Source organism: Nycticebus coucang, chromosome 4 (genome assembly GCF_027406575.1).
Source record: "Nycticebus coucang isolate mNycCou1 chromosome 4, mNycCou1.pri, whole genome shotgun sequence".
In the NCBI taxonomy this organism is placed as follows: domain Eukaryota; kingdom Metazoa; phylum Chordata; class Mammalia; order Primates; family Lorisidae; genus Nycticebus; species Nycticebus coucang.
The window spans coordinates 124304687-124330874 of NC_069783.1; the positions used below are offsets into that span (position 1 = coordinate 124304687).

The window sequence follows — 26188 nt, forward strand, 5'->3', positions numbered from 1 at the left end:
TCTCTTGCTTCGGCTTCCTGAGTAGCTGGGACTACAGGCGCCCGCCACAACGCCCGGCTATTTTTTGTTGTAGTTTGGCCAGGGCTGGGTTCAAACCTGCCACCCTTGGTATATGTGGCTGGCACCCTACTCACTGAGCCACAGGTGCTGCCCTGGTAGATAGTTTTTGACGCTTCAGACTTCTGTCAGTATATAAAGCTCTTGGTAATCCTTGTGATCCTGTGCCTATCATGTGCAGATCAGGAAACTGAGTCTTAAGTCAGGGACTTAATGGCAGGAACTGGCATTAGCACCTGGTTCATGGCCAGGCATGATAGTTCACGCTTATAATCTTAGCAATCTGGGAAGCTGGGGTGGGTGGATTGCCTGAGCTCATGAGTTCGAGACCAGCCTGAGCCAAGGGGAGACCTCGTCTCTCTAGCCAGGTGTTGTGGTGGGTGCCTGTAGTCCCAGCTACTTGAGAGGCTAAGGCAAGAGAATCTCTTTAGCCCAAGAGTTTGGGGTTGCTGAGCTGTGATGCCACGGCACTCTACCCAGGGTGACAAAGTGAGACTCTGTCTTTAAAAAAAGGAAAAAAAAACTAGAACCTGGTTCTCGAAGATAGTATCACTGCGATGTTTTTGTGCTTAACTGAGAAGGGAGCTGTTACACAAAGGATTGTGACAGATCATTGGATATGTTATCTGCAACATAAAGATTGTATTTTTACATACTGGCTTTTCTGAAAGTTTGAGTTTTTCATGTATTTAGGCAAGAGCAGTTGGATGGTCCTAGGAATCAAGGTACTAGACAGTCCTCAACAATGGAAAGGCCTACTACTGGGTGGGAGAAGAGGCTTCTGGTCTAGCAGTGATCAGGGCAGTGGTTGGACCGGATGTGTGTGAAGTGTTCTAACTCTGGTCAGAAAGAGTCGAGTATAACCTAGAGAGTATCAGGGTAAAGACTGCATCTTCATGCTGGATCTTGTTGATGTGTCTTGGATTCTGACTGAATTACTCCCAAGTCATAGACATCTTCTGACTATAACGTAAAGGCTGGCCCATTTAAATTTTATCTTTTTGAAGAGCTTCTTGCTACATACAAAACCAGTCCATGGCAGAAACTTAAGCCTTGAGAACCAGCCTTTCTAGAAAGTATAGCATTTTGTAAGAAATGAGATTTTCTTACTGTGGGTGCAGATTCCTCCATGACCCCTGGTATCATCATAACTATGAAGCCTTTTCTTTCCCTATACTGGTCACTATTGTAATAGGCAGTTTTTGTTGTTGTTTTCTTTGGCTTTACAAGAGCATGGCAGAGTTGAAGGTTGGATCAAGCTTTTCTTTTTTGAGGGTGGGGAATTTGGTAATTATCCAGAGCTAATGTAGGGCTCATCTTGTTAACAGAACACTAGCTCTTTGGAACTTGACTCACATAATCAAGTCTCTGGTTCCCTTTTAGATTTTCTGCTGACCTCTCTGTCACCCACTGCTGGTCAGGGCAGTCCCTCATTTTGCGTTGGGAGTCTGGAAGAAGATTCTCCCTTCCCTTCCTTTGCTCAGGTAAATCTTAATCCTTGTGAAGCAGCCCAGAGGTATTTAACATTAACTCTACTGCTTATTAGGAACTTCATGTAGGGGTTGTGATCTCTCATCCTAATACAATTGTATAAATCAGCGGTTCTCAACCTGTGGGTCACTACCCCTTTGTAACAATGAAAATACATCCTGGGGTGGTGCTGTGGCTCAGTCGGTAAGGCGCCGGCCCCATATACCGAGGGTGGTGGGTTCAAACCCAGCCCTGGCTGAACTGCAATCAAAAAAATAGCTGGGCGTTGTGGCAGGTGCCTGTAGTCCCAGCTACTCGGGAGGCTGAGGCAATAGAATCCCTTAAGCCCAGGAGTTGGAGGTTGCTGTGAGCTGTGTGATGCCATGGCACTCTAGTGAGGGCCATAAAGTGAGACTCTGTCTCTACAAAAAAAAAAAAAGGGGCGGCGCCTGTGGCTCAACGTGTAGGGCACCGGTCCCATATGCCGGAGGTGGCGGGTTCAAGCCCAGCCCCGGCCAAAAAAAAAAAAAAAAGAAAATACATCCTGCATATCAGATATTTACATTACGATTCATAACAGTAGCAAAAATTAAAGTAATGAAGTAGCAACGAAAATAATTTTATGGGGGGCGGCCCCATATACCGGAGGTGGCGAGTTCAAACCCAGCCCCAGCCAAAAACTGCAAAAAGAAAAAAAAAAAATTTATGGTTGGGAGTCACCACAACATGAGAAATTGTATTAAAGGGTCGCAGCTTTAGGAGGCATTAGGAAGGTTGAGAACCAATGGTACAAATCAAGTCATCTGATGGGTGTAAGGGGTATTCACTTTTAAGCAGTAAAGAGTTAGCTCAAAGCAAATTATGTTGTGGACAGGCCCCTCTGTTGGAGAAAGAGATTTACAGGCCAGTGTTGAATGACTCTTAATAATCATGGGGGGCTTTCTTAAGAGGAAAGCTCATGGATTTAATCCTCAGATATTACTGCAGGTTTTCCTAGGAAAGGGGCCAAGAGTAGCTGAAAGAGGATTAGAGTTTTAATTATTTAAAACATCATTTGATACTTAACCTACTGGGCACTGTTCTAGGAGCTGAGGATATATTGGTCAGTTTGGTCCTTTATTCTAGGGTCTCTAATTTAGGTGGTATTAATCTGTTACGTAGAATAAAATCATTTCTCTTCACTTTGGAGAGGGAAAGATTGTCTTAGTTGTCTTGTTACTAACCAAAACAACTTCCTTGGAGCAGGGTAGGGAGACTGTAGGCTAAGAAGAGCTTCTGTTAAATCACTCAATCTCTAAAACCATAAACAAATACTTAGCATTCCTATGTTGAGATATCTGAGGAAACTAGATGTACAACTTGACAAGTGCCCTTGTAAGACGTCAGTATTAGCTTCTTTGGGGCTAGTTTGGAATCATTAATGTACTTTATTTTTATTTTTATTTTTTCTAAGTGTTAAGTTTTATTTAAATAACCTCCAGTGAAAACAGAGCGGGCCAATTACTAGCTTTTCTTTGTAACACCAATTAACCAAGCCAGAGAGAACAACTGCACCCTGCAACCAGCCAGTCATGTGATGGGTACGGCCCATCAAAGGGAATGGCCACAACCTCGGCCCCAGCCAGCTGCTGGGGGAGTGTACACAGTCAAGTGGGGGTTCTTGATGGTTTCATCTACGGAGACTATAAGGCAATAAGGTATGCCGCCTCGGAGGCTGCTGTCAGGGTATTGATCTGCACCATAGCTGGCTCCCACACGAAGGCCTCAAAGTTGTCAGCAATGTCCTCATTGTTGATGTCCACCCCATACCATGTGCCTCCCTGAGCATGCCAAGCCTGCAGCTTGTTGAGGATGTTTATAGCATCAAAACCAGCATTATCACACAGCTGGCATGGTATAATCTCTAAGGCCTTGGTATACGCCCCAATCAAAAGCTGCTGCTTTCCTGGAATAGTCCTTAAGTAATCCCACAGGTACTTGGAGAGCTCCATCTCAGTGGCCCCACCACCAGCCACCACCAAATCATTCTTGATGGCCCTCCTGACATTCATGATGGCATCATGCAGGGGCCGCTCTGTTTCTTCTATAAACTGCTCGGCACCACCGTGGAGGATGAAAGTGCATGTCTTGCCCTTGGGGTAGCCAGTGAAAAAATTGTACCTTTCACCTCCAATCTGAGTTTCTTCAAACACCTGGCAGCGGCCCAGCACATCTGCTGACAGGATATTCACACTGGTTTGGATTGAGCCTCTGCAGGCCATCATTGTCCTTTTCAGATCCTCCTCAGGTACTCAGCCAGCACAGAACATGTCCCTGTCAGCAAAGTATTGGGTAGCCACATCTCCAGTGGGGAGTTTGGACAAGATAGCTTTGGCCCCAGAACGATGGATCTTCTCTAACTTGTCATAAAGAATGTTCCACTCAGCATCAACAATAGCCTGATAATCCTCAGCTGTAGGGACTCTTATCTCGGCATTATCTTTTTCAGCTTTCAACTTGAGCTCAACATTTAAAAGGGCAATCATGGGATTATTGTACTTTTTGGGTTGCATTTCTATTTTTTTTTGTAGAGACAGAGTCTCACTTTATGGCCCTTGGTAGAGTGCCATGGCCTCACACAGCTCACAGCAACCTCCAATTCCTGGGCTTAAGCGATTCTCTTGCCTCAGCCTCCCGAGTAGCTGGGACCACAGGCGCCCGCCACAACGCCCAGCTATTTTTTGGTTGCAATTTGGCCGGCGCCGGGTTTGAACCCGCCACCCTCGGTATATGGGGCCGGCGCCTTACCGACTGAGCCACAGGCACCGCCTGGGTTGCGTTTCAAATCCAGCATAAGAGAAAGTCTTCTTGAATGCAACACCAGCTACCAGCTGAGAATCCTCTAGGGCTCCACCCTGTACCTTCTCGATTCCAATCATTTTAAGCTGCAACAAATCATCAAGCATCCTCACCGCATCAACCACCATCTTAGCAAAGAAGGCTTTCTGCTGGGAGATCAGCTTGGAACTCAGAGCAGTCATGGCACACTTCTCCAGCAGCTTCCTCTGCTCCACTAAAGATTTGTCTTCTTCACCGTCACAGCAATCTCTTTGATCTTTTTTTTTTTTTTTTTTGGTAGAGATAGGGTCTCAATTTATGGTCCTTGGTAGAGTGCTGTGGCATCACACAGCTCACAGCAACCTCCAACTCCTGGGCTTAAGCAATTCTCTTACCTCAGCCTCCCGAGAAGCTGGGGCTGCAGGCGCCCGCCACAATGCCGGGCTATTTTTTTGTTGCAGTTACGGCTGGGGCCGGGTTTGAACCCACCACTCTCGATATATGGTGCTGGTGCCTTGCAGACTGAGCCACAGGCGCCGCCCCTCTTTGATCTTAACTGCCAACTGAGTGGCTGTGCGAAAAGCTCGAATGATGATCTGGGGGTGCAAACCTTCCTCCACATACTGTTTTACCTGCTTCAGAAACTCTGCAGCCAGCAAGGTCACTGAGGTGGTGCCATCACCAACCTCAGCATCTTGAGATTTGGTGATGTCCACTAAAGTCTTTGCTGCAGGATGGACAATATCAAGGAGTTTCAGAATTGTGGCCCCATCATTAGAAATTGTTGCTTTGCCTCGGCCATCCACAATAAGCTTCTCCATGCCATGGGGACCTAGGGTGGTTCTTACAGCAGTCACCTGGCAGGCACTGATGCTACTCATAAGCTGGGGAATGCCTTGAGAACTATCAGTCCCCTCTTTTAACAGAATAACTGGTGTGGGCATCATTTTGGAAGCCAATTCAGCAGCCCGCTACTCTTCTCTCTTCTCTATATTCCATTAATGGACTTTAGAGCCATTGATAGGAATGCTTTTCATGTAAAAATGGCAGTTCTGAGAAATAGCAAGAATTGAATGTGAGGGAAGGAGGATCCTTGTAGTCATGGAGGTTAAAGTAATTTGAGGACAGTCCTCAAAATTAACTGCTGGACTTTGGAGGTGATAAACAAATGGCTCCCAGGGATTATGTGAAATATGAGCACTGTGGGGAGGCCAACATGGCTGGATCGCCTGAGGCCAGGAGTTCAAGACCAGCTGGAGCAAGAGTGAAACCCCATCTCTAATAAAAACAGAAAAATTAGTTGGACCTTGTGGCAAGTACCTGTAGTCCCAGCTACTTGTGGGGCTGAGACAAGAGGATTGCTGGAGCCTAGAAGTTTGAGGTTGCTGTGAGCTGTGATTCTACCACACTCTACCCATGGCAACAAGTGGGACTCCATCTCAAAACAAGCAGCAGCAGCAGCAGCAGCAGTTAATATGCCTTGAGGCTGTGCCAGGAAAGATACTAAGAGCCTTACCTAGACTGGGCCACAGTCAGGTGCTAAATGAGTAATTTGAAATAAATAGTACACCAACTGTCTAAATCTGTTTCCTACACCCAAAGCCACCATCCCTAGCATCTGGATCTTCCTGACATCCTTCTAACTGCTGTAACAGCATTCTCTGCCTCTCGGTTTATCTAGAGAAGGGGTGGGATATGTAGTTGCCAGTGGTTCCTAAACTTGCCTGATCCTTGGAATCTCCTGGGAATCTTTTTTTTTTTTTTTTTTTTTTTTGGTTTTTGGCTGGGGCTAGGTTTGAACCTGCCACCTCCGGCATATGGGACGGCGCCCTACTCCTTGAGCCACAGGCGCCACCCTCTCCTGGGAATCTTAAGGTGTAATTCAGATTCTGGGAATGCAAGTTGCAGGTTGCATAGAAGGATCTGAAATCTTTGTTTTTTATTTTTCAAATTTTCCTAGATGATTCTGATGGTTATGTAGTTTTAAGAACCATTAATTTGGTTCTTTAAAAATGACGATTGGGGGCCGTGCCTGTGGCTCAGTGAGTAGGGCGCTGGTCCCATATGCCTAGGGTGGCGGGTTCAAGCCCAGCCCCGGCCAAACTGCAACAAAAAGAAAAAATAGCCAGGCGTTGTGGTGGGCACCTGTAGTCCCAGCTGCTCGGGAGGCTGAGGCAAGAGAGTCGTGTAAGCCCAAGAGTTAGAGGTTGCTGTGAGCCATGTGACGCCACGGCACTCTACCCAAGGGCGATACAGTGAGACTCTGTACCAAAAAAAAAAAAAAAAGTGACTATTGGATTGGGTAGCCAGGGATTGATGGATGATACTATAGTTTTATACTTTACAACTCATATATGCTATGTATTTTTTCCCTTAAATTTTTGTTGCTTATTCATAAAAATTTCAAATATACAAAAATACAGTATTTAGTGAACCCTTGTAATTTTCTGATTTTACTGTACTTGAAGAAATTTTATGGATCTAAAAGATAATGATTAAGGAGTTATTGGAAAAAAGCATAGACTAAAAGGGGGAATGAGGGCAGTTTGAGCAATTTCAAGGTAAAAATCAGTTTTCATGGGCGGCGCCTGTGGCTCAGTGAGTAGGGCGCTGGTCCCATATGCCTAGGGTGGCGGGTTCAAGCCCAGCCCCGGCCAAACTGCAACAAAAAGAAAAAATAGCCAGGTGGTGTGGTGGGTGCCTGTACTCCCAGCTACTCGGGAGGCTGAGGCAAGAGAATTGCCTGAGCCCAAGAACTGGAGGTTGCTATGAGCTTTAACGCCATGGCACTCTACCGAGGGCAACACAGTAGGACTCTGTCTCTTAAAAAAAGATTAGTTTAAAAAAAAAAAAAGATTAGTTTTCAGGCGGCGCATGTGGCTCAGTAGGGCACTGGTCCCATATGCCGAGGGTGGCGGGTTCAAACCCAGCCCCAGCCAAACTGCAACAAACAAATAGCTGGGCGTTGTGGCGGGCGCTTGTAGTCCCAGCTGCTCTGGAGGCTGAGGCAAGAGAATCGCGTAAGCCCAAGAGTTAGAGGTTGCTGTGAGCTGTGTGACGCCCCGAGGGCGGTACAGTGAGACTCTCTCTACAAAAAAAAAAAAAAAAAAAAAAGATTAGTTTTCATGACCTTAAGTAATTTAACTGAAGTCCAATAGCCATGCCATGTGGCTTGTTTTAAAATTGGAGGGTACTACACACTGGTTACTCCAACAGGTTGATGTTTGTAGGTGTCCCAAGAATGGTAGGAAAACTTATCAAAAAGTCAGGATTCCCAACCTGAGGGTCTGAGTTCTGGATAAGAACCTCTTCTGCCATCTGTATACCATGTTCTTTACTTGTTTCCTAAGAAACAAAACAGCTTACAACTTCCCACTTTCTGGGTTTCATTGCCCTTTCCATTTGTTAAGGACATGACTGAAACTGTGTTAAGGAGAGGTACTTAGAAAATATTTTCAAAAGAGTTTGTTCTGTGCCCCCCCTCCACTCAACCAATTAGTGTCAGGGTAGGAATCTGGAATAGAGAAGTTGGACCAGTTATTTAAATTCTTTCCTCTCCCTTTTCCATTTTGGCAGATGCTGAGGGTTGGAAAAGCAAAAGCAGAAGTGTGTCCCAAAACTTCTCCAAAAAAAGGTGAGGATGGCCTACTGGTTAGGGGGAGTGAGTTTGGCTCCTTTCAGTAAAAGGCTATGGAGTTGGGCAGTGCCTGTGGCTCAGTGAATAGGCCTCTGGCCCCATATACCAAGGGTGGCAGGATTGAATCCCCCCGTCCAAACTACAACAAAAAATAGCCAGGCGTTGTGGCGGGCGCCTATATAGTCCCAGCTACTTGGGAGGCTAAGGCAAGAGAATTGCCTAAGCCCAAGAGCTGGAGGTTGCTGTGAGCTGTGATGCCACGGCTCTACCTAGGTCAATAAAACGAAATTCTGTCTCAAAAAGAAAAAAAAGGCTATAGAGTTGTTTCTAGAATTGAAACATTGGTATTTTTTAGATGAGAACAGCCTAGTTCCTCCTGCCCCGGTGGACAGTGATGGGGAGAGTGATAACTCAGACCGTGTTCCTGTGCCCAGTTTCCAAAATTCCTTCAGCCAAGCTATTGAAGCAGCCTTCATGAAACTGGACACACCAGCTTCTTCAGATCCCCTCTCTGGTAAGGACAGAGAAGTAGAGTGCTCAGCCACAGGATTGATCAGATATACTACACATGTACTGCCATTTCCACCTATATCCAGTGGCAGACATTAATTTATCAGGCACTTTTCTTTCTGAACCTGTAGGCCTTGGTTTTCAACATTCTGCTCTCAACTAATGTCCATTTAGGCCCTATTTACCATCCCAGATTAATTCTTTAGGTCTGGAAGTGAAATTCTAAGGCTCTTTCTTTTTTCCCCTTCCTTAGACACAGTGGAGAGTAGATCCTGCCCACACTTTAGAATCTTTAGTAAAGCATGGCTAATGGATGGAGAATTCAGGTCAAAGCCCAGCCCACTCTGGTATTTGTGATTATGAGAACAAAACACATTTATGGTGTGCTTTATATTAGCACTATGCTAACTTTATTCTGCTGATACACATTAAATAGGTATAAATCTTCCATTACAGTTGAAGAAATTGGGATCCGGGGAGGTAAAGTGACTCGTCCAAAGACACGTAGAGTGTGCTCGGACTGGTCTAATTTCAATTCAGGGAGTCTAATCCCAGAGCCAGCACTTTTAGTTCCCATTCTCTGACTTCAGTGATTTAATTGGCCAGGGAACAAGAAGGATGGCATTTTATACTAAGCAAGTTTTCTTTCTGTTTTCCTTTAGAAGAGAAAGGAGGGAAGAAAAGAAAAAAACAGAAACAGAAGCTCCTGTTCAGTACTTCAGTTGTCTACACCAAGTGACTCTACTGGCCCAGGCTACCTTCTCCATCTGGATTTCTTTTTTTCTGTGCTTTTGTTTGGCTGCTGTAATTTTTAAGTATTTGAGTTTGAACAGATTAGCACTGGGGGGGAGGGGGTTTCCACATTGTGAGGGGGAACCAAGAAAATTTTAAATACAGTGTATTTTCCAGCTTCCCGTCTTTACACCAAAATAAAGTATTGACACTCACAAGAGATCTCTTCCTGACAAGGTTTTTAGTTTGTTGCCAGGTTAGTCTTTTTTGACCTATATCTAATTAATTTTTCTCAACCCAAAATAAGTTTGAGTCCCTTTGTCATCCCTTGGAGCAGCCCAAACCAGAATGATACAGCACTGCTTTGCTGTAGCATCATGTGTCAGGGCTTCATGGTTTCAACACACCTGTCAGTTCATCTTTTAAAAATGGTTAAATCTTTCCTACCTGTTCAGTTCTCCTTGTTCCAGAAACAGAGGGACGGGAATAAAATGGATTTAGGACACAGTTTGACTTGTAGTATTTTTCTTCTGAGATATGCCCAGGCTGTGGTGTCAGGCTTGGGTTGCCAGTTTGATATGGGGTACGTTGTCCTTGGTACTAACGTGTGAGGGATGCTTTTGCCTCTTGAACATGGCTTGCTAAGGAAAACTGTCATGAAGGAAGCCTTGGGACCTGCCACCCCTCAGATCAAGCTTATTTTATGTAATAGTGGCCTAAGTTGTATGAACAGTAATCTGGCACCCGTGGGGGACAGCAGGGCAGTTTGAAAGCAATAGGGTTGCCCACGACCTGCCTCCCTCTTAACTTAGAGCACCTGTCTTATGCTTTGGTTTGAGCTGAATTTGAGTGATTAGATTTTTTTCTGCTTTAAATAAAGTGACTTCTAGGTGTAACAATGTGAAGGCAAATAGTCATAATAAATCACCTGCACAAGCAATGTGAGTTTTTTGGGTTTTTTAAAGTTGATAATAGGTCGACTAGCCTTTTTTCAGTACAGAGAGTGTCATAGTGTCATAGCTCACAGCAACCTCAAACTATTGGGCTTAAGCAATCCTGCCTCACCTCGTAAGGAGCTGGGACTAAACAGGCACCTGCCACAACACCGAGGTTATTTTTTCTATTTTTAGTAGATGGGGCCTTGTTTTTTGCTCAGGCTGGTCTTGAACTCCTGAGCACAAGCAATCCACCCACTCAAGCCTCCCAGAGTGCTAGGATTACAGGTGTGAGCCACCACATTTGGTGACATGTTTTTTCTTAAATAGGTTAAAGTAACAGTTAACTGTGAACTTGAGCAATTCTGCCACCATGGACTAATGTCCTTTTGGGTGTCAGGCCTAAAGGGTTTTGGAACTGGGCTTAGCCTTAACCTGCCATTTTTTATCTTTATTTTGTTTAGAAACAGTTTTACTTTGTTGTCCTCGGTAGAGTGCTGTAGTGTCACAGCTCACAGCAACCTCCAGCTCTTGGGCTTAGGCAATTCTCTTCCCTCAGCCTCCCAAGTAGCTGGGACCACAGGCGCCTGCCACCCTCGGTATATGAGGCCAGTGCCCTACTTCCTGAACCACAGGTGCCACCCAACCTGCCATTTTTTAAAAAATCCTAGGTCAGAAATGGCTGGGTGAATGAGGGTGTTCCAGCCATGAGTTGAGGGGATGGGGAGCACACTGAAGTCAAAATCTTAAATCTTTCTGTTAAATTTGTATAATACTTTCAGGGTCACCCAGTTTATTATGGAGAAAACAGATATAGAAAAGTTAGTAGGGTGGCGCCTGTGGCTCAGTCGGTAAGGCGCCGGCCCCATATACAGAGGGTGGCGGGTTCAAACCCAGCCCCGGCTGAACTGCAACAAAAAAATAGCCGGGCGTTGTGGCGGGTGCCTGTAGTCCCAGCTACTCGGGAGGCTGAGGCAAGAGAATCGCTTAACCCAGGAGTTGGAGGTTGCTGTGAGCTGTGTGATGCCACGGCACTCTACTGAGGGCCATAAAGTGAGACTCTTGTCTCTACAAAAAATAAAAATAAAAAAATAATAAAAAAAGAAAAGTTAGTAGGTAGCAGTGCAAACTTGATCACAAGTCTCTTGCCCCTCCTGATTCCTGTGAGTGTGGCAGTCTGCCTATCTTCAGGTATAAGGCAATAGAGAAGAGTGTAACTGCGGAGACTACCTCAAGTTGGTAGTAGTTATATGGCCTTGCATAATGAGGTCAGGTGAAGCCACCACCCCACCCCACATACCAATTGCAAAATCTGCATTAAGTCACTTGATTAAGTATTGGCAAGAAATTTGGTATTTGTAGGGCCCCACGGGTCAGCACTGAGACTGGCTATAGACATGTACCAATTTTAGTGGCTTTGTCTTACTAATATTTCTACTCCAAATGACTTGGTTTGCTAAAGCCTCAAGTAGAAGGGTAAGTATTCACAATTCATCTGGTACCACATAGGAAGCCAGTCTGCCCACCAAGGCCATGGGTAGGAGGGGACTGAGATTTGGCCAAGCATGAACTCCATAAGCCCTTTTATTGTTAACAAGTACACTAAATGCTATAGAAACCAAATACATTTATTAAGTGTACTCTCAGCCAAGCAGTAAGATAAAAAGATACCTATGACTACCAAGTTCACAACCTGTATCACTTAACCAGGGGAACACTAGATAAAGGTAACTTTAGTTTGAGTAAGTCTTTTCATTTCAGTGGAGAAATGTGTCCTCTGGCTGGCAGACCCCAATCTGGAGAACTGTAGAAGACACTGATGCCACCCAGAGTGTCCTGTTCAACACATGGGCAAAATGTAGCCTACTGTGTGGGAAGTAGCAGCTCATTCCATTGCTTCAGCAGCCTCCTCACCACCACTATCTGAAAGCTCTTCTTCACCTGACTCCTCTAGTAAACTGCTTCTTGTGACAGACTTATGGATGGCTTCACGCTCTGCTGGAGAAAGGAAAACAGCAGGGATGAAAGCTGTCTTTGGGAGTGATCTTATCAGCTGAAGGTCAGTCATTGTCCAGTGGGTACTGGGCCAGTGTTGCTTACCTTTATCAGTGCAGTTCTGTAGCAAGATCAACAGTTGTCTCCTGTTGTACTGGATTAGGAACTTCTGACATGTTCTAATTGTACCTGGCACATAAGACTTTTTGTGGTGAACAGCTTATGGAAATTCACTACCTTACAAACTTTCAGAGCTAGAGGAAAGTATCTTGTTCTGGGGATAGCAGTAAGACCCATCTACCACTCAGGATTGAACTCATCACCTACTGAAAATCAGGAGCCATACCACAATGCCATCCCTACCTCCAACATGTAACGTGTTGAAAAAACAAGAGTAACGGTATCCTTTGTTCTCCAAGTACGTGATGAAGGGAAGAGCTGACCACACAAGCTGGTAGAATTCCTTTCTGCATCGAAGTAGCACTATTCCAGTATAAGCATTGAGGTATCGAACTACAGGGATGGGGGAGGGGGAAGTCATTTTGGAAAATTCTGAATGTGGAGGAAAAGATTAAAAATCTTTTGTTAGGCCAGGCACAGTGGCTCATGCCTGTAATCATAACACTCTGAGAGGTTAGGATTGCCTGAGATTAGGAGTTTGAGAATACCCTGAGCAAAAGTGAGAGACCCCATATCTACTAAGAACAGAAAAACTAGCCAGGCATTGTGGCAGGTGCCTGTAGTCCTGGCCACTAGAGAAGCTGAGGCAAGGGGATCACCTGAGCCCAAGAGTTTGAGGTTGTTAAAGAGCTGTGACACCACAGCACTCTACTAAGGGCAACATAATAAAACTGTCTACAGGGCGGCGCCTGTGGCTCAAGGAGTAGGGCGCTGGTCCCATATGCCAGAGGTGGCAGGTTCAAACCTAGCCCCGGCCAAAAGAAAAAACTGTCTACAAACAGAAACCTTAACGGAGAGCCTATTATATAAATGCTCCAGGTAAATGGCACTTGGGAAGTAACAGCAGAAACAAAGATCCCTGAAGAAAAATCACTTTAGTATGACCTTCATTTATAGAAGGGGATAACCACCCAGTGCCTTGCACACCACTGTGTTGGTGAATCAATTTAGAATTTAGTATCTTCTAATTTCACTAGTTAAATAAATGAGGGCAGTGATAAGATCCATCTTTATCCAAAAACAACAAACCCTGCCTGAAAACCAGTTTGTACTGCAATTGGGCTTGATAGGTTCTTGTAGCAGTAAGCTGAGTCTCACCTGACGCCAAGAGTTATGTGCATTTAACTCTGGAGCTTATGGTAAAGAAGGAACTAATTTTTTTTTTTTTTTTTTGAGACAGAGATAGGCTAGAGTGCCCTGGTGTCACCCTTGGTCATAGCAACCTCAAATTAATAGGCTCAGGTCATCCTCCTGCCTCAGCCTCAGTAGTTGGGACTACTTCTGTCCCAACTAGTCATAATGCCAGGCTAGTTTTTCTATATTTAGTAGAGATAGGTGTCCTCTTGCTCAGGCCATCCACCTGCCTAGGCTTCCCAGAGTGCTAGGAGTGCTAGGATTACAGGCATGAACCACTACACGTGGCCATAAGGAACTAAATAATTTACTTATTTATTTATGCCTCCATGGTTTCCATGCAAGAAGAAACAGATAGTGTGGAAGAAAGGCCCCTCTTTGTTCTGGCTTATCTCTCTGTGTGTATATCCATGATTCTGTACTTCCCCAACTCTTAAGGGCTTTTCAGAGGGTAATTTTGATAATACATGTTTTTTTTTCCATGTTATGTCAATGTAATCAAATAATCGCTCTTAATAGGAACTATACACGACTTCATTTCTCCATCCTATTCAGCCAAACTCCCAATTACTGATGTCAAACAGGCAAGTGTACAGAAAGGATTCTTGGCCAAGCTCCCCACAATCTCCACCTAACTTCTTTTTTTTTTTTTTTTTGTGGTTTTTGGCCGGGGCTGGGTTTGAACCCGCCACCTCTGGCATATGGGACCGGCGCCCTACTCCTTGAGCCACAGGCGCCGCCCATTCTCCACCTAACTTCTACACCTCCCTCTCGGTCCCCGACGCTTGGAGACCAATATTGTACAAAGGACGGTGCAGGAGCTCAGCCGCTCCAGGGGTCGCTCGTGCCCCGTCTTTTTCCCTTCTCCAGTGCCTGCCCACTCCAAATCCCGCCGTCCTCCCAGTTTCCCTAGCGCCCTCGCACCCGCGAAGCCGATGGAGCTGGCGGCTGCACCGAAAGTCCCGTGCACTCGGGCGATGGTGTCTCGTACGAGGCCGCCCAGCACTCGGTCGTCCAGGCTCAGGCGGCAGCGGGGGTCGTCAGACACTAGTTCGCAGAGTAGGTACCTGTGGCAGACAAGAGAGGTGAACTGGAGCCGGAGCCTTCACGACCCGGCAGGGCACTGGTAGGGCCCGGAAAGGGACGCTTACCTGTGCTTGAACCGCACCATGGCTGCCTCAGCACCGGCCAGCCAGAAGAGGAAAACGGATATCCGTCCCGCCTGCAGCCAATGGGAAGTTGGCCTAGGCAGCCCTACAGCCACTCAGAAGGAGACAGGATATGAGGGCGGAGCTAGAAAGTTGAGAGGCCGAGGCCTGTGTCAGTCTCCTTCAAGCCCTGCCTACCACGCGTTTGTACGGGTGCAAACGTTCTGCTGAGAGCGACTCTGACTAGTTTGATGGCTGGGCTTGGTAATGAAGAGCCTGTAGGGGTGATGGGTGGTTCTGCTTTGCGCAGGAGTTTAAAATACTGTGTAGAAGGATGCAGCCGCTGCAGTTGGGGCCCTCGGGACCTTGCAGTACAGTTAGGTTTACATTTATATTCTCTCCCCAAGCTGAACGGTGAAAGTTTTGAGTGAAGGATCCTGCACTGCAGCCCTGGTATTGACACACGGGAAACCAGACCCTTATTTTCAGGTCCGAATTCAGTTTAATTCTTCCATAAAGCCATATACACTATTATTGTTTGGGCGTTTCAAACAATACCTCCTTTTATGGAGGTAGCTGTATTTTCTCTTTTCTGTTTGCAAAAACACTATGTGGTCATTGCATTTTCTTTTCTTTATTTTTTTGTAGAGACAGAGTCTCACTTTATGGCCCTCGGTAGAGTGCCATGGCATCACACAGCTCACAGCAACCTCCAACTCCTGGGCCTAAGCAATTCTCTTGCCTCAGCCTCCCGAGTAGCTGGGACTACAGGCACCCGCCACAACGCCCAGCTATTTTTTGGTTGCAGTTCAGCCCGGGCCAGGCTTGAACCCGCCACCCTCGGCATATGGGTCCAGCGCCTTACCGACTGAGCCACAGGCGCCACCCTGCATTTTCTATTTATTCATTTTTACAGAAAAGCACACAAAAAAGCAAATGTTAAAGGATAATCTCCTCACTGAGAGAATAACTGTTATCATGTAGTGCGTTTTCTTCTATTATTTTGCTCCATGCCAGTGGTTCTCAAGCATAGTCCATGAACCACTGAGATTTCCTAGACTTATTCTAGGAGTTACCAACATTAAAATTACTTTCATAATAATACTAAGATAAGGCCCAGGCAGTGGCTCACGCCTGTAATCCTAGCACTCTGGGAGGCCGAGGTGGGTGGATTGCTTGAGCTCACGAGTTCAAGACCAGCCTTGAGTAAGAGTGACCCCTCATCTCTAAAAGATAGCTGGGCATTGTGGCAGGCGCCTGTAGTCCCAGCTACTTGGGAGGCTGAGGCAGGAGAATCGCTGGAGCCCAGGAGTGTCAGGTTGCTGTGAACTAGGATGCCACATCACTCTATCCAGGGCAAGAAAGTGAGACTCTGCCTCAAAAAAAAAAAAACAAAAAAAAACTGAGATAGATGTTATTTGCCTTTTTTCACTCTCAGTAAATAGGAGAGCTTTCCGGAGGCATGTGACATGTGATGACATCCCTGCTGTAATAGGTAACAGAATTGTGTATTGTGTTTTAAACATTTCTCAGGTTTTTGTTTTTGTTTTTTAGACTTAGTCTCACTCTGTCACTCTGGGTAGAGTGCCATGGTGGTGGCGTTAAGTAGCTCACAGCAAATGCATACTCTTGGGCTCAGGTGTTCCTCTTGCCTCAGCCTCCCAAATAGCTGGGACTACAGGCATGCCCACCCCTGGTGCTAGTAAGCTGGGCTAGTTTTTTTTATTTAGTAGAGACAGGATGGAAGGGGTGGGGGTGGGGTCTTGATCTTGCTCAGGCTGGAATTGAATTTCTGAGCTCAAGTAATCCACCCGCCTTGGCCTCCCAGAGTGCTGAGATTACTGCCGGAGGCTGAGATTACTGCCGTGAGCAACCATGCGCCCTCCTAACATTTCTCAGTTTTAACGTCAATGGTAAATATCAATAGATATAATAACTGACAAAAATAAAAGCTCTTTGGTATCCTTAATTATTTAAGAATATAAAATGGGGGCGGCGCCTGTGGCTCAGTGAGTAGAGTGCCGGCCCCATATGCCGAGGGTGGCGGGTTCAAACCCAGCCCCGGCCAAATTGCAACAAAAAAATAGCCGGGCGTTGTGGCAGGCGCCTGTAGTCCCAGCTGCTCGGGAGGCTGAGGCAAGAGAATCGCGTAAGCTCAAGTTAGAGGTTGCTGTGAGCTGTGTGATGCCACGGCACTCTACCTGAGGGCGGTATGTGAGACTCTGTCTCTACAAAAAAAAAAAAATATATAAAATGGTCCTGAGACAGAAAACAGTTTGAGAATTGTGTCCTATGTTATGTTTCCTTTAATTTTCTTTTCTGTTTTTTTAATTTTTTTTATTTAAAAAAAAATTTTATTTTTAGAGACAGAATCTCACTTTATTGCCCTTGGTGGAGTGCTGTGGCATCACAGCTCACAGCAACCTCCAACTCCTGGACCCAGGCTATTCTCTTGCCTCAGCCTCCTGAGTAGCTGGGACCACAGGCTCCCAGCACAACACCCAGCCATTTTTTGTTGCAGTTTGGCCAGGGCCAGGTTGGAACCTGTCACCCTCGGTACATGGGGCTGGCGCCCTACCCACTGAACCACAGGTGCCACCCAATATTATTTTTTATATTATTGTTATTTTATTTTATTTTTTTGCAATTTTTGGCCGGGGCTGGGTTTGAACCCGCCACCTCTGGCATATGGGGCCGGCACCCTTTGAGCCACAGGTGCTGCCCTAATTTTCTTTTCTTTTTTTTTTTTTTTTTTGGATAGGAAGTAGGATTTATTATTTGTAGCCACAATTGATAGGTAACCCAGTGTAAGTCCACATGAGTGCAGGGCCCACGACTTGTCCAGGGGGCCGTGATTGGGGGTGTATTTGACCCCACAGCCATCTGGGATGAGCTGCTTCTCAGTCACCATGTCTTCAAATTCATCTGAGTTAAACTTGGTAAAACCCCATTTCTTGGAGATGTGAATCTTCTGACAGCCAGGGAACTTGAAGTTGGCCCTGCGAAGGGCCTCAATAACATGCTCCTTGTTCTGTAGTTTCGTGCAAATGGACAGGATGACTTGGCCAATGTGAACCTGGCCACAGTGCCCTGGGGCTTTCCAAAGGCACTGCATATACCTGTCTGGGGCCTAGATTGGGGATAGCACAAGGTCTAACACATGACCATGTAATGGAAAGGAATGTCTCTAAGGTCCCTTAGAGCAACCTATACAAGCAACAGGCTGCATACACTACCAAGGAGGCTGCAACCATTGCATACCAGACCTCCATGAGGAAAGGAGCATGATTGGCTTAATTAGCTGCAGGCCTTTAATTTTCCTTTTAACAACAGAGGATAAGTCTGGGTACAGTGGCTCAAGCCTGTAATCCTAGCGCTCCGGGAGGCCAAGCCAGGTGGATCGCTTGAGCTAACAAGTTTGAAACCAGCCTTAGCAAGAGGGAGACCCTATCTCTAAAAAAAAAAATAGCTGGGTCTTGTCATGGGCACCTGTAATCCCAGCTACTCAGGAGGCTGAGGCAAGAGGATTACTTGAGCCCAAGAGTTGGAGGTTGCTGTGAGCTATGACGCCATAGCGCTCTACCCAGGGTGACAAAGTGAGACTCTATCTCAGAAAAAAACAACAACAAAAATAAAACCAACAACAGGTTCAGTGCCAGCCACATACACGGAGGCTGGTAGGTTCCAAACAGGCCGGGGCCAGCTGAGGCAACAATGACAACTGCAACAAAAGATAGCTGAGCGTTGTGGTGGGCGTCTGTAGTCTCAGCTACTCAGGAGGCTGAGGCAAGAGAATCGCTTAAGCCCAAGAGTTTGAGGTTGCTGTGACCTGTGATGCCACAGCACTCTACTGAGGGCGACATAGCAAGACCCTGTCTCAAAAAAACAAAAACAAACAAAAAAACAACCAACACAGGATCATACTGTTCAGTACTTTTTTTTCTTTTCATTTAATACTTAAAAAAATGTTTTGTTTTGTTTTTTGCAGTTTTTGGCCTGGGCTGGGTTTGAACCCACCACCTCCGGCATATGAGGCTGGCGCCCTAATACTTTGAGCCACAGGTGCCACCCAAAAAAATGTTTTGAGGTATAACATATATAAAGTGCATATTCTTAAGTGTACAACTCAATACATTTTTGCACATCCTTATGTAATCTCCTCCAAGATTAAGCTATATAGAGCATTTCCAGTACTCTAGAAGATTCCCTGAGCCCCCTTCCCAGTCAAAATCCTTATGACTATTATCCTCTAGTCTGACATTTATCACAATACATTAGTTTTGCATCTTTTTTGGTATCTGGCTTCTTTCGCTCAATGTAAGGGTAAGGTTTATTCTTTTTATTATTATTATTTTTTTTTGTAGAGACAAGTCTCACTTTATCCCCCTGGGTAGAGTGCCATGGCGGCACACAGCTCACAGCAACCTCCAACTCCTGAGCTTAGGCGATTCTCTTGCCTCAGCCTCCTGAATAGCTGGGATTACAGGCGCCGGCCAGAACGCCCTGCTATTTTTTTTGTTGCTGTTTGTCCAGGGCAGAGTTTGAACCCGCCACCCTCTGTATATGGGGCCGGCGCCCTACCCACTGAACCACGGGCGCCGCCCAAGATTTATTCTTGTTGTTTGACTATTTTTTTTCATGTCCACTGTTCTGCTATAATGTTTTTCTCTATTGCACAGTTGGTCCAATATACCCTATACGTTGGACATTTAAGTGTTTTCCAGATCTTTTTGTTATACCCAGTATATTGATGTATGGCCTTGTAGCTAAGTCTTTAGGCCCATTCCTGACTATTTGTAGAATTGTTACGACCTTGGCTGGCCCCCTGAGGTCCATAAACGTAGGGATCTTTCACAACCGATTATTTGCAAGATCTGGATTGAGTTCTCAAATTTCCCACTCGGGGTGCTGAGGAAGGGAAGGCACTGTCCACTCTTTCTTCCCACCCAAGAACCACCTCATTCTCCGGCAAGTGTCGCCGGGGTCCTCTTCTGGCCAGCAGGAGGTGCTAGTGGCCTGCAGTGCGCGGATAGAGCAAGGCCAGACCTAGAAACTCTCCACATCGCCTACCAGGGGTCCTCAAACTGCCGCGCGCGGGCCACATGAGGCGGTGTGATTGTATTTGTTCCCGTTTTGTTTTTTTACTTCAAAATAAGATATGTGCAGTGTGCATAGGAATTTGTTCATAGTTTTTTTTGTTTTTTTTTTAACTATAGTCCGGCCCTCCAGCGGTCTGAAGGACAGTAAACTGGCCCCCTCTTTAAAAAGTTTGAGGACGCCTGGTTCCGCCCCTAACATTTCCCAGCCCTCATCTCGCTGAATCCCAACGCCTCGCTCATTTTATAGCTGCAGTTGGGCCTCAGACCAAAATCACGTATCCAGTAAGGAGCAGGATCAGAATTCGAACCCAAAAGTCACCTGACTCCCAGAGTCCTTGCTCCGGTCAAGGCGGCTGATGTCCTCCTGTGCACGGTTTCACTTGTCCACTTACTGTAATAAAAGGGAGGGAGGACACCTGCTTCAACCCCCGCTCCCCGACCCCCTTAACGAGCCAGGTGCCGTCCGGGAGGTCAATCAGGTCTGCAGATCTCAGGTCTCTTAGTGTGTGCAATAAAATAATAATAGTTCCTTGCTCCTGGGTGGATGTGAAATTGAAGCAGCATTACTTGGGCAAAATGCCTGGCGCAGTGGGTGCATAGTAAATACTGATTTGGATGAGTGATTTACTCCGCCCCAGCAGGCCTCCCCTTCTCGGACCAGGCCTGGCCCCTTCCGGCCGTGCAGGGGTGCAGACACCCGGCGGTAGCCCGGCGGGCGGCTTCGGCGGCTCATCCCGCTCTCCGCGGCAATTAGCCGCGCGACTCGGGCTCAGCCAGCCTAATTATACGTGTCCTAATGAGGCCGGCGGCTGTTTGCAATCACCCGTGTCCCCGGGGCGCGGCGCGGGAGGCCGCGGGGGAATCCGCCTGCGGAGGCGCTAAGGGGCTGCAGCCTCCTCCCGGTCCCCGAGTCCGTGAGCGGCGGTGGGCGCGTGCCCAGACCGAGAGCGCCCCCGGGATGTGGCAGCGCGAGGTTCCCTGTCAGTCTTCTCCTTGGCGGTGGAGCGTTGTCATCTCTCACCTACCGAGAGGTGGACTCTGGCAGGAACCCGGCGAATCTGCCCGGAGCCTGTGCCCTTCACTGCTTCAGGCGCGGCCGGGATCCATGTGGTAGCCGGGGCTGTTACCACTGTTAACGTGATTACAAGTTGCTTTTCTTTGACTTCTAGGAGAATAGGCCCTAGACCAGATCAGCTGGATACAGGGAGGGCGCTGCGGGGAAACCTCTCCAGGATTCCTCTCCTCCTTCCCAGCTGGGCATTCCTACTCTCACTTTGCCCTTTTGGATCAGAGGCAAAAGTAGCATTCTAGGCCTTCTCTGTTTGCAGGGACTTAGAACTCACACAACCCATTTCCCAGACTGGGAAGTCTGGAAACGAGGATGTGGTTGGTACAACTGCCAAAAAGCTCCCAGTTAGATGTGGGGATGAGAGGCTACAAGAATGTGTCTTGTTCCCAGGGCCAGTGGCACCCAGAGTAGCTGTCTTTAATCCTCATCCTATTCCCTGGGCTGTCATTTATAGGCTCTATGTGCCAGACATTGTATTAAGCACTTTCTGTGTTTGACTTTCTGTGTTTAGTCCCTAGCAACACCACCACCATCAAAGTAGGTCCCATTATTCTCTGAGGCTCAGGGAGGGAAATGATTTGCTCAGGTTCACTCAACCATTTGGGTCCACCTCTGTCCTACCCAAAACCTGTGCTCTTAACTTCTTGCTTTCTATTCCCTATTTTGGGACGTATAAAGATGTTTGAGGAAGGAGAATCTAATTAGGGTGCATTTCTGAGGTGTCTTTGGCATCCTTATCAGAGCCTGGAGGCTGCCATGGAGGTTGGTGGCAAAGTAAAATTGTGTCTGCTTCAGCATTTTGTTAAGCAGCGATGCTCATTAGGGACTACTGCTTCTACCATCCTATCAATCAATTTTCTGTAAAACCGTTTGGAGGATAATCTAGATAAAATTAAACTCTCCATCTGCTTGGCCATGGGCTTGAGGAGCTGCCCCATTCTCCAGGTTGCTGGGGCAGATGCAGCCTTCCCTGGACCTCAGACAAAACACTGCATCTCGCTCCTGTGGTGTCCTTACTACCTTGTGGAACTCTGTCCCTGTCCCTGCTTGCTGTGAGAATTCACTCATCCAAAAATTAATTGAAATTACAAGGGCACCACTGTTTGACCCAGCAATTTCTTCACCAGCAATTTATCTCACAGAGATTCTTGCACTTGTGCCAGATGACAGGTGAATGAGGATGTCTTGCAGCATCATTTGCAATAGCAAAAGTCTACCTCAGTGTCATCAGAAAGGATTCACTGCATGTGTGTATTTATTGGACAACTACGTGCCAGGGAATATTCCAAACATTTTACATAGATTTACTCATTTAATCCTCACAACTGTACTTAATAAAACTAACCACATTGTATAGATGAGGAAACTGAGGCACAGGAAAAACAAGTAATTTGCCCAAGCTTCACATAGCTGGTACCCAGCAGGGTCAACACCAGACAGTCCATATTCTTAGCCACTATCCTATATGGTTTCTGTCTTTATTTGCATGGCCAAGTTCCAAAAGGGGACAGAAGAAACTGTTGGTGGTTACCTCTGGGGGAGGAATTAAGATGTGAAATAGGAGGAGAGTTTCCCTTTTGAGAGTTTTCCATTTGTACCATTTTATTTTATTATGTTGTTATTGAGCGAATGTTTGTGTTCCTCAAAATTTGTATGTTGAAATCCTAACCCCCAACATGATGGTATTAAGAAATGAGGCCTTTGAGAGATGATAAGGTCATGAGGGTAGATTGCTCATGAGTGGGATTAGTGCCCTTGTGAAAGAGACCCCAGAGAGTACACTCTCCCCTTTCTGCCAGTGAGGACAAAAAGAGAAGATGGTTGTCATCAGACACTAAATCTACTGGCACCTCTCTGTTGGACTTTCATTTCCATAACTGAGAAATGAACATTTGTTGGTTAAGCCACACAGTCTATGGTATTTTTGTTATAGTGACCTGAACAGACAAATTGTGAGTATATGTTAGTTTCATAATTTAAGGAAGTTACTGAGCCATGGTTCCCAAACTATGTTATTACTAATCCTCATCTCAGCTCTGGAAGGGGATACTATCTTTATCCTCATTTTATGGATGAGGGAGCTGAGCTCACTAAGGTGGTCTGGCTGGGCTGAGAATGGCAGAGGGAGACTGACTCATTCTTCTAATTCATATCAGCCCCTGGGCTAGGAGCAAAGTGGTTAAAAGTATGAATACTGGAGCCAGCTTGCCTAGGTTCAAGTCCTGACTCAGCCACTTACTCTATGATCGGGCAAGTCACTTCCCCTCTTTGAACCTCAGTTTCCTCTCTGTGAGGATTAAGTAACTTATATCCATGTTAAGTGCTTAGAACGGGACCTATTTTATCGTGAGCGCTCAAGAAATGTCAGGTATTTTTACATTATTGTTCTTAATGTTGTCTTCTCCAATTTCAAGCTCACAGCAGTTCCCTTTCCCAGCTAATGGGTCCAGTTTTGGCTGTTTCAGTCCTCCCCACAAAAGGCAAGGCCCAGCCACCCCATGCTTCGGTCTCCAGCAGAAGGCCCTGGGAATCAGTTCTCCTGGGTTATCCCTAGTGTGGTGACTGTAATCAGAGCTGATCACATCGCTAGAGCTGGGGAAAGAGGCAGAGCCACAGGACTGGTGTGGCCCAGATCCAAGGCAAGGCTGCATGCGATGGGCGGCCTCCCAGTTCGGGATGTTCCCAACGCATTCCCACCACTCACACTTGGAGGGAGAAGGGCCTCAAAATAGCTGTTGCTTCCCCAGCACGGCGCTAGGCCAGGGACAGGAATAGACATCTGGGGGTGGCTGCTGCAGCTTCCCTTAGGGACCCTGGGGGAACTGGGAATATACAGAGGACAGATCCCCCCAGTGTGTGTATGTGGAGGGGATAGTGCAATAGTCAGTGTGCGGTGACCCACCTGTGACAGTCCAGCCCATAGAAAGTGTTGCCCCAACTGGGGCTGGCCGGTCAGTGGGTCACTAGCACCAGCAAGACTCTGGCCGAGGCCTGGATTATTATTAGGCTCCAATAGGAGCCTCAATACTGGCTCCTCTAATCCTCTCTTGGCAGGTGGGAAAACTGAGGCCCAGAGAGAAGTTCAAATGCTCAAGATCACACAGCTGATTGGTTAACAGCCAAACTGACAGGAAGGCAAGACTTGGGCCTTTGACATGCAGTAAAGGGTGGTAGCTAAACAGAACACTGCCTGGTTTAAATCTGGCTTCCATTACCTACATCCTGCATACCCTTGGGTCTCAATTCATTAAAATGGGCACAATAATAGTATCGACATCCTTCATTGGTTGAAAAGATTGAATGCATTAAGACTTGTGTACTCACCCTGAGAGGCCAAGGTGGGCAGATTGCTTGAGCTTAGGAGTTCAAGACCAGCCTGAGCAAGAGTGAGACCCCATCTCTAAAAAATAGCTGGGCATTGTGATGGGTGCCTGTAGTCCCAGCTACTCAGGAGGCTGAGGCAAGAGAATCACTCATGCCCAAGAGTTTGAGGTTGCTGAGTGCTATGACACCAGGACGCTTGTCCCCAGGGAAACTGAGTGAGACTCTGTCTCAAAAAAAAAAACCAAAAAAACCCCCACTTGACTTATATGATATTATGATTGATTCTGTTTTCTCACCAGATTCCTCATTCATTTATTCTGAAGGCATTGGCTGAGTATCTGTGTGCCAGGCACAGTGCTAGATCTAGATCAATGTAGCTCACAAGAGTCATAAGAAGGGACCTAGTTGATGTTTCACAGAGCATGCCATGTGCCAAAAACTGTGCTAAGTATTTTTTACATGTTATTTCATTTATTCCTCAGTACAGCCTATGAGGGGGTCATGATTATGCCATTTCACAGATTTGGAGAGTGAGAGAGGTGGAGTCACTCCTCCAGGGTCACTTAGCTGGGAGGTGGCAGAGCCAGTGTTTGAAACTTGACCTGCCTGCCTGCAGGGCGCATGCAAGTAACCACTGCATGACACTCTTTGCTGAGGACACTTTATTGAAAATTTGGACAAGTCATTCAATCAATGCAGTCTGAGGGTTGGGTAGGAGTTGTTTCATCACATGGAGAAGGGCTCCCCTCCCCCAGCCTTCACATCTGCTATCTCAGCCCCTAGCAGTCTCTCCCTGACCTGTGTTCCAAGCCTCTTCAAGTGGCCAGGGCCTCTGTGAGAGGAGGGAAGCTAGGAAAGTCCACAGTTCAGTCTCACTCATTTTTGCACCAGTCTCATGAGAAGTGAGGTGGTCCCCAGCTCACACTACATAATTGCCAACTCTCTTCCCCTGGGGTTCACTGAGTACCTACTGTGTTCCAGGCCTGTGATAGGCTCTGGTAACACACAGAAGACTTTGTCCTTGTCCTGAAATTGCTCATGGTATGGTGAGAGAGACAGTTGCCAAAAAGGCAAGAGCAACACAGAAGCAGCTACTGTGATAGGGTGTTAAGAACAGGGGAAGTGGGTGTCCTGAGGAGGTACCCAACTCAGCCTGGGAAGTCAGGAACGGCTTCCTGGAGCTGGTGGTTTCTGAGCGGAGGCCCAAAGGATATAAAGTTAGACAGAAAAAGAGAGAAGAGGTAGAAAAGAATATTCTAGGTGAAGGGAACAGCTTATGCTAAGGAGGGGATTTGCCAAGTTCTAGGAATTGTGAGTAGTCACGGTGGGGTTCGAGTGAGGAGCACTGGGGCACAGGGACAGGTCGTTCAGGGTCTTGCTGCCCACAGGGAAGGATTTGCATACCATCTGGAAGACTGAGAGAATGAAATTGGGGGCTACAAGATTCTCTTTGGCTGCAGGAAAGGATGAAACTCAGGAGGCTGGGCTAGAGGTAGGGAACTTTGTGGCTTAAAACAATGATTCATTATTTCTCATGAGTCTGTGGGGATGAAAGGGCAGTTCTTTATCATGTTGGGGAGGGTACTGGAATGGCTGTTTGGTCTAAAATGGCCTCACTCTAGCAGTTGGTGTGGCTGTGAGCTGGGTGCTCAGTTGAGGCTGTTGGCTTTGGGAGAAGACGTCAGTTTAGTGAAGTTACAATCTTGTATAGCCTCCACCTCCTCCTGGTTTCAAAACTTTTTTTTTTTTTTTGAGACACATTCTTGCTTTGTTGCCCAGACTGAAGTACAGTGGCCCAATAACAGCTAACTGTAAACTTGAACTCCTGGCCTCAAGGATCCTCCCACCTCAGCCTCCCAAAGTGCTGGGATTACAGGTATGAGCTACCTGGCTCTATGGTGAAAAGTTTATCACCTCACATTCATTATGCTCCCTCTCCCATCTCCCTGTCTCTATAGATTTCCCTATTCTGAAAATTTAATACAAAAAGAAGCATACAGTATGTTGTAACCTTTTTTTTTTTTGAGACAGAGTCTCACTATGTTGCCCTCGGTAGAGTGCTGTAGCGTCACAACTCACAG

At 46.5% G+C, this 26188-nt stretch overlaps 2 protein-coding genes and 2 pseudogenes across 6 annotated transcripts in view; 1 reads left to right on the forward strand and 3 right to left on the reverse strand.

The window, feature by feature from the left end:
* The window catches only part of RNF10 (ring finger protein 10), a 44722-nt gene extending 35277 nt beyond the window's left edge, over positions 1–9445 (forward strand). The window contains exons 14-17 of one of the 2 annotated variants that reach the window (XM_053588244.1): positions 1441–1541; positions 7921–7978; positions 8337–8495; positions 9154–9445. In XM_053588244.1, coding sequence (XP_053444219.1) covers positions 1441–1541; positions 7921–7978; positions 8337–8495; positions 9154–9230 — 395 coding nt within the window. In that variant the 3' untranslated portion in view covers positions 9231–9445. Of the gene's footprint in view, positions 1–1440; positions 1542–7920; positions 7979–8336; positions 8496–9153 lie in introns of those variants that run through there. The other variant, XM_053588245.1, reaches the window with a different exon arrangement.
* LOC128583762 (T-complex protein 1 subunit eta-like) lies at positions 2066–7914 on the reverse strand (annotated as a pseudogene).
* A 1801-nt stretch (positions 9446–11246) lies between the features above and the next one.
* POP5 (POP5 homolog, ribonuclease P/MRP subunit) lies at positions 11247–14677 on the reverse strand. 4 transcript variants are annotated; one of them, XM_053588288.1, is made up of 5 exons: positions 14619–14677; positions 14392–14534; positions 12517–12705; positions 12259–12342; positions 11247–12153 (listed from the first exon to the last, which is right to left on the reverse strand). In XM_053588288.1, the coding sequence occupies exons 1-5, from the start codon at positions 14636–14638 to the stop codon at positions 12044–12046; spliced, it is 546 nt and encodes a 181-aa protein (XP_053444263.1). In that variant the 5' UTR covers positions 14639–14677; the 3' UTR covers positions 11247–12043. The 4 variants fall into 4 exon arrangements, with proteins under 4 accessions (XP_053444263.1, XP_053444262.1, XP_053444265.1 ...); XM_053588287.1 differs by having other exon boundaries at positions 11250–12156; XM_053588289.1 differs by having other exon boundaries at positions 11253–12156; positions 12517–12666.
* Positions 14678–17794: 3117 nt separating this feature from the next.
* On the reverse strand, positions 17795–17922 carry LOC128585215 (uncharacterized; annotated as a pseudogene).
* Between the last annotated feature and the right edge of the window lie 8266 nt (positions 17923–26188).

What these genes read in the sequence shown, in the direction of transcription:
- POP5 (XM_053588287.1), bottom strand. Translation starts at nt 14,638, where the DNA reads ATGGTGCGGTTCAAGCACAG. An exon ending in ATGGTGCGGTTCAAGCACAG is followed by an intron (nt 14,535 to 14,618) that starts GTAAGCGTCCCT and finishes TGTCTGCCACAG; the next exon opens with GTACCTACTCTGCGAACTAG. An exon ending in CAACACGTTACATGTTGGAG is followed by an intron (nt 12,343 to 12,516) that starts GTAGGGATGGCA and finishes CTTATGTGCCAG; the next exon opens with GTACAATTAGAACATGTCAG.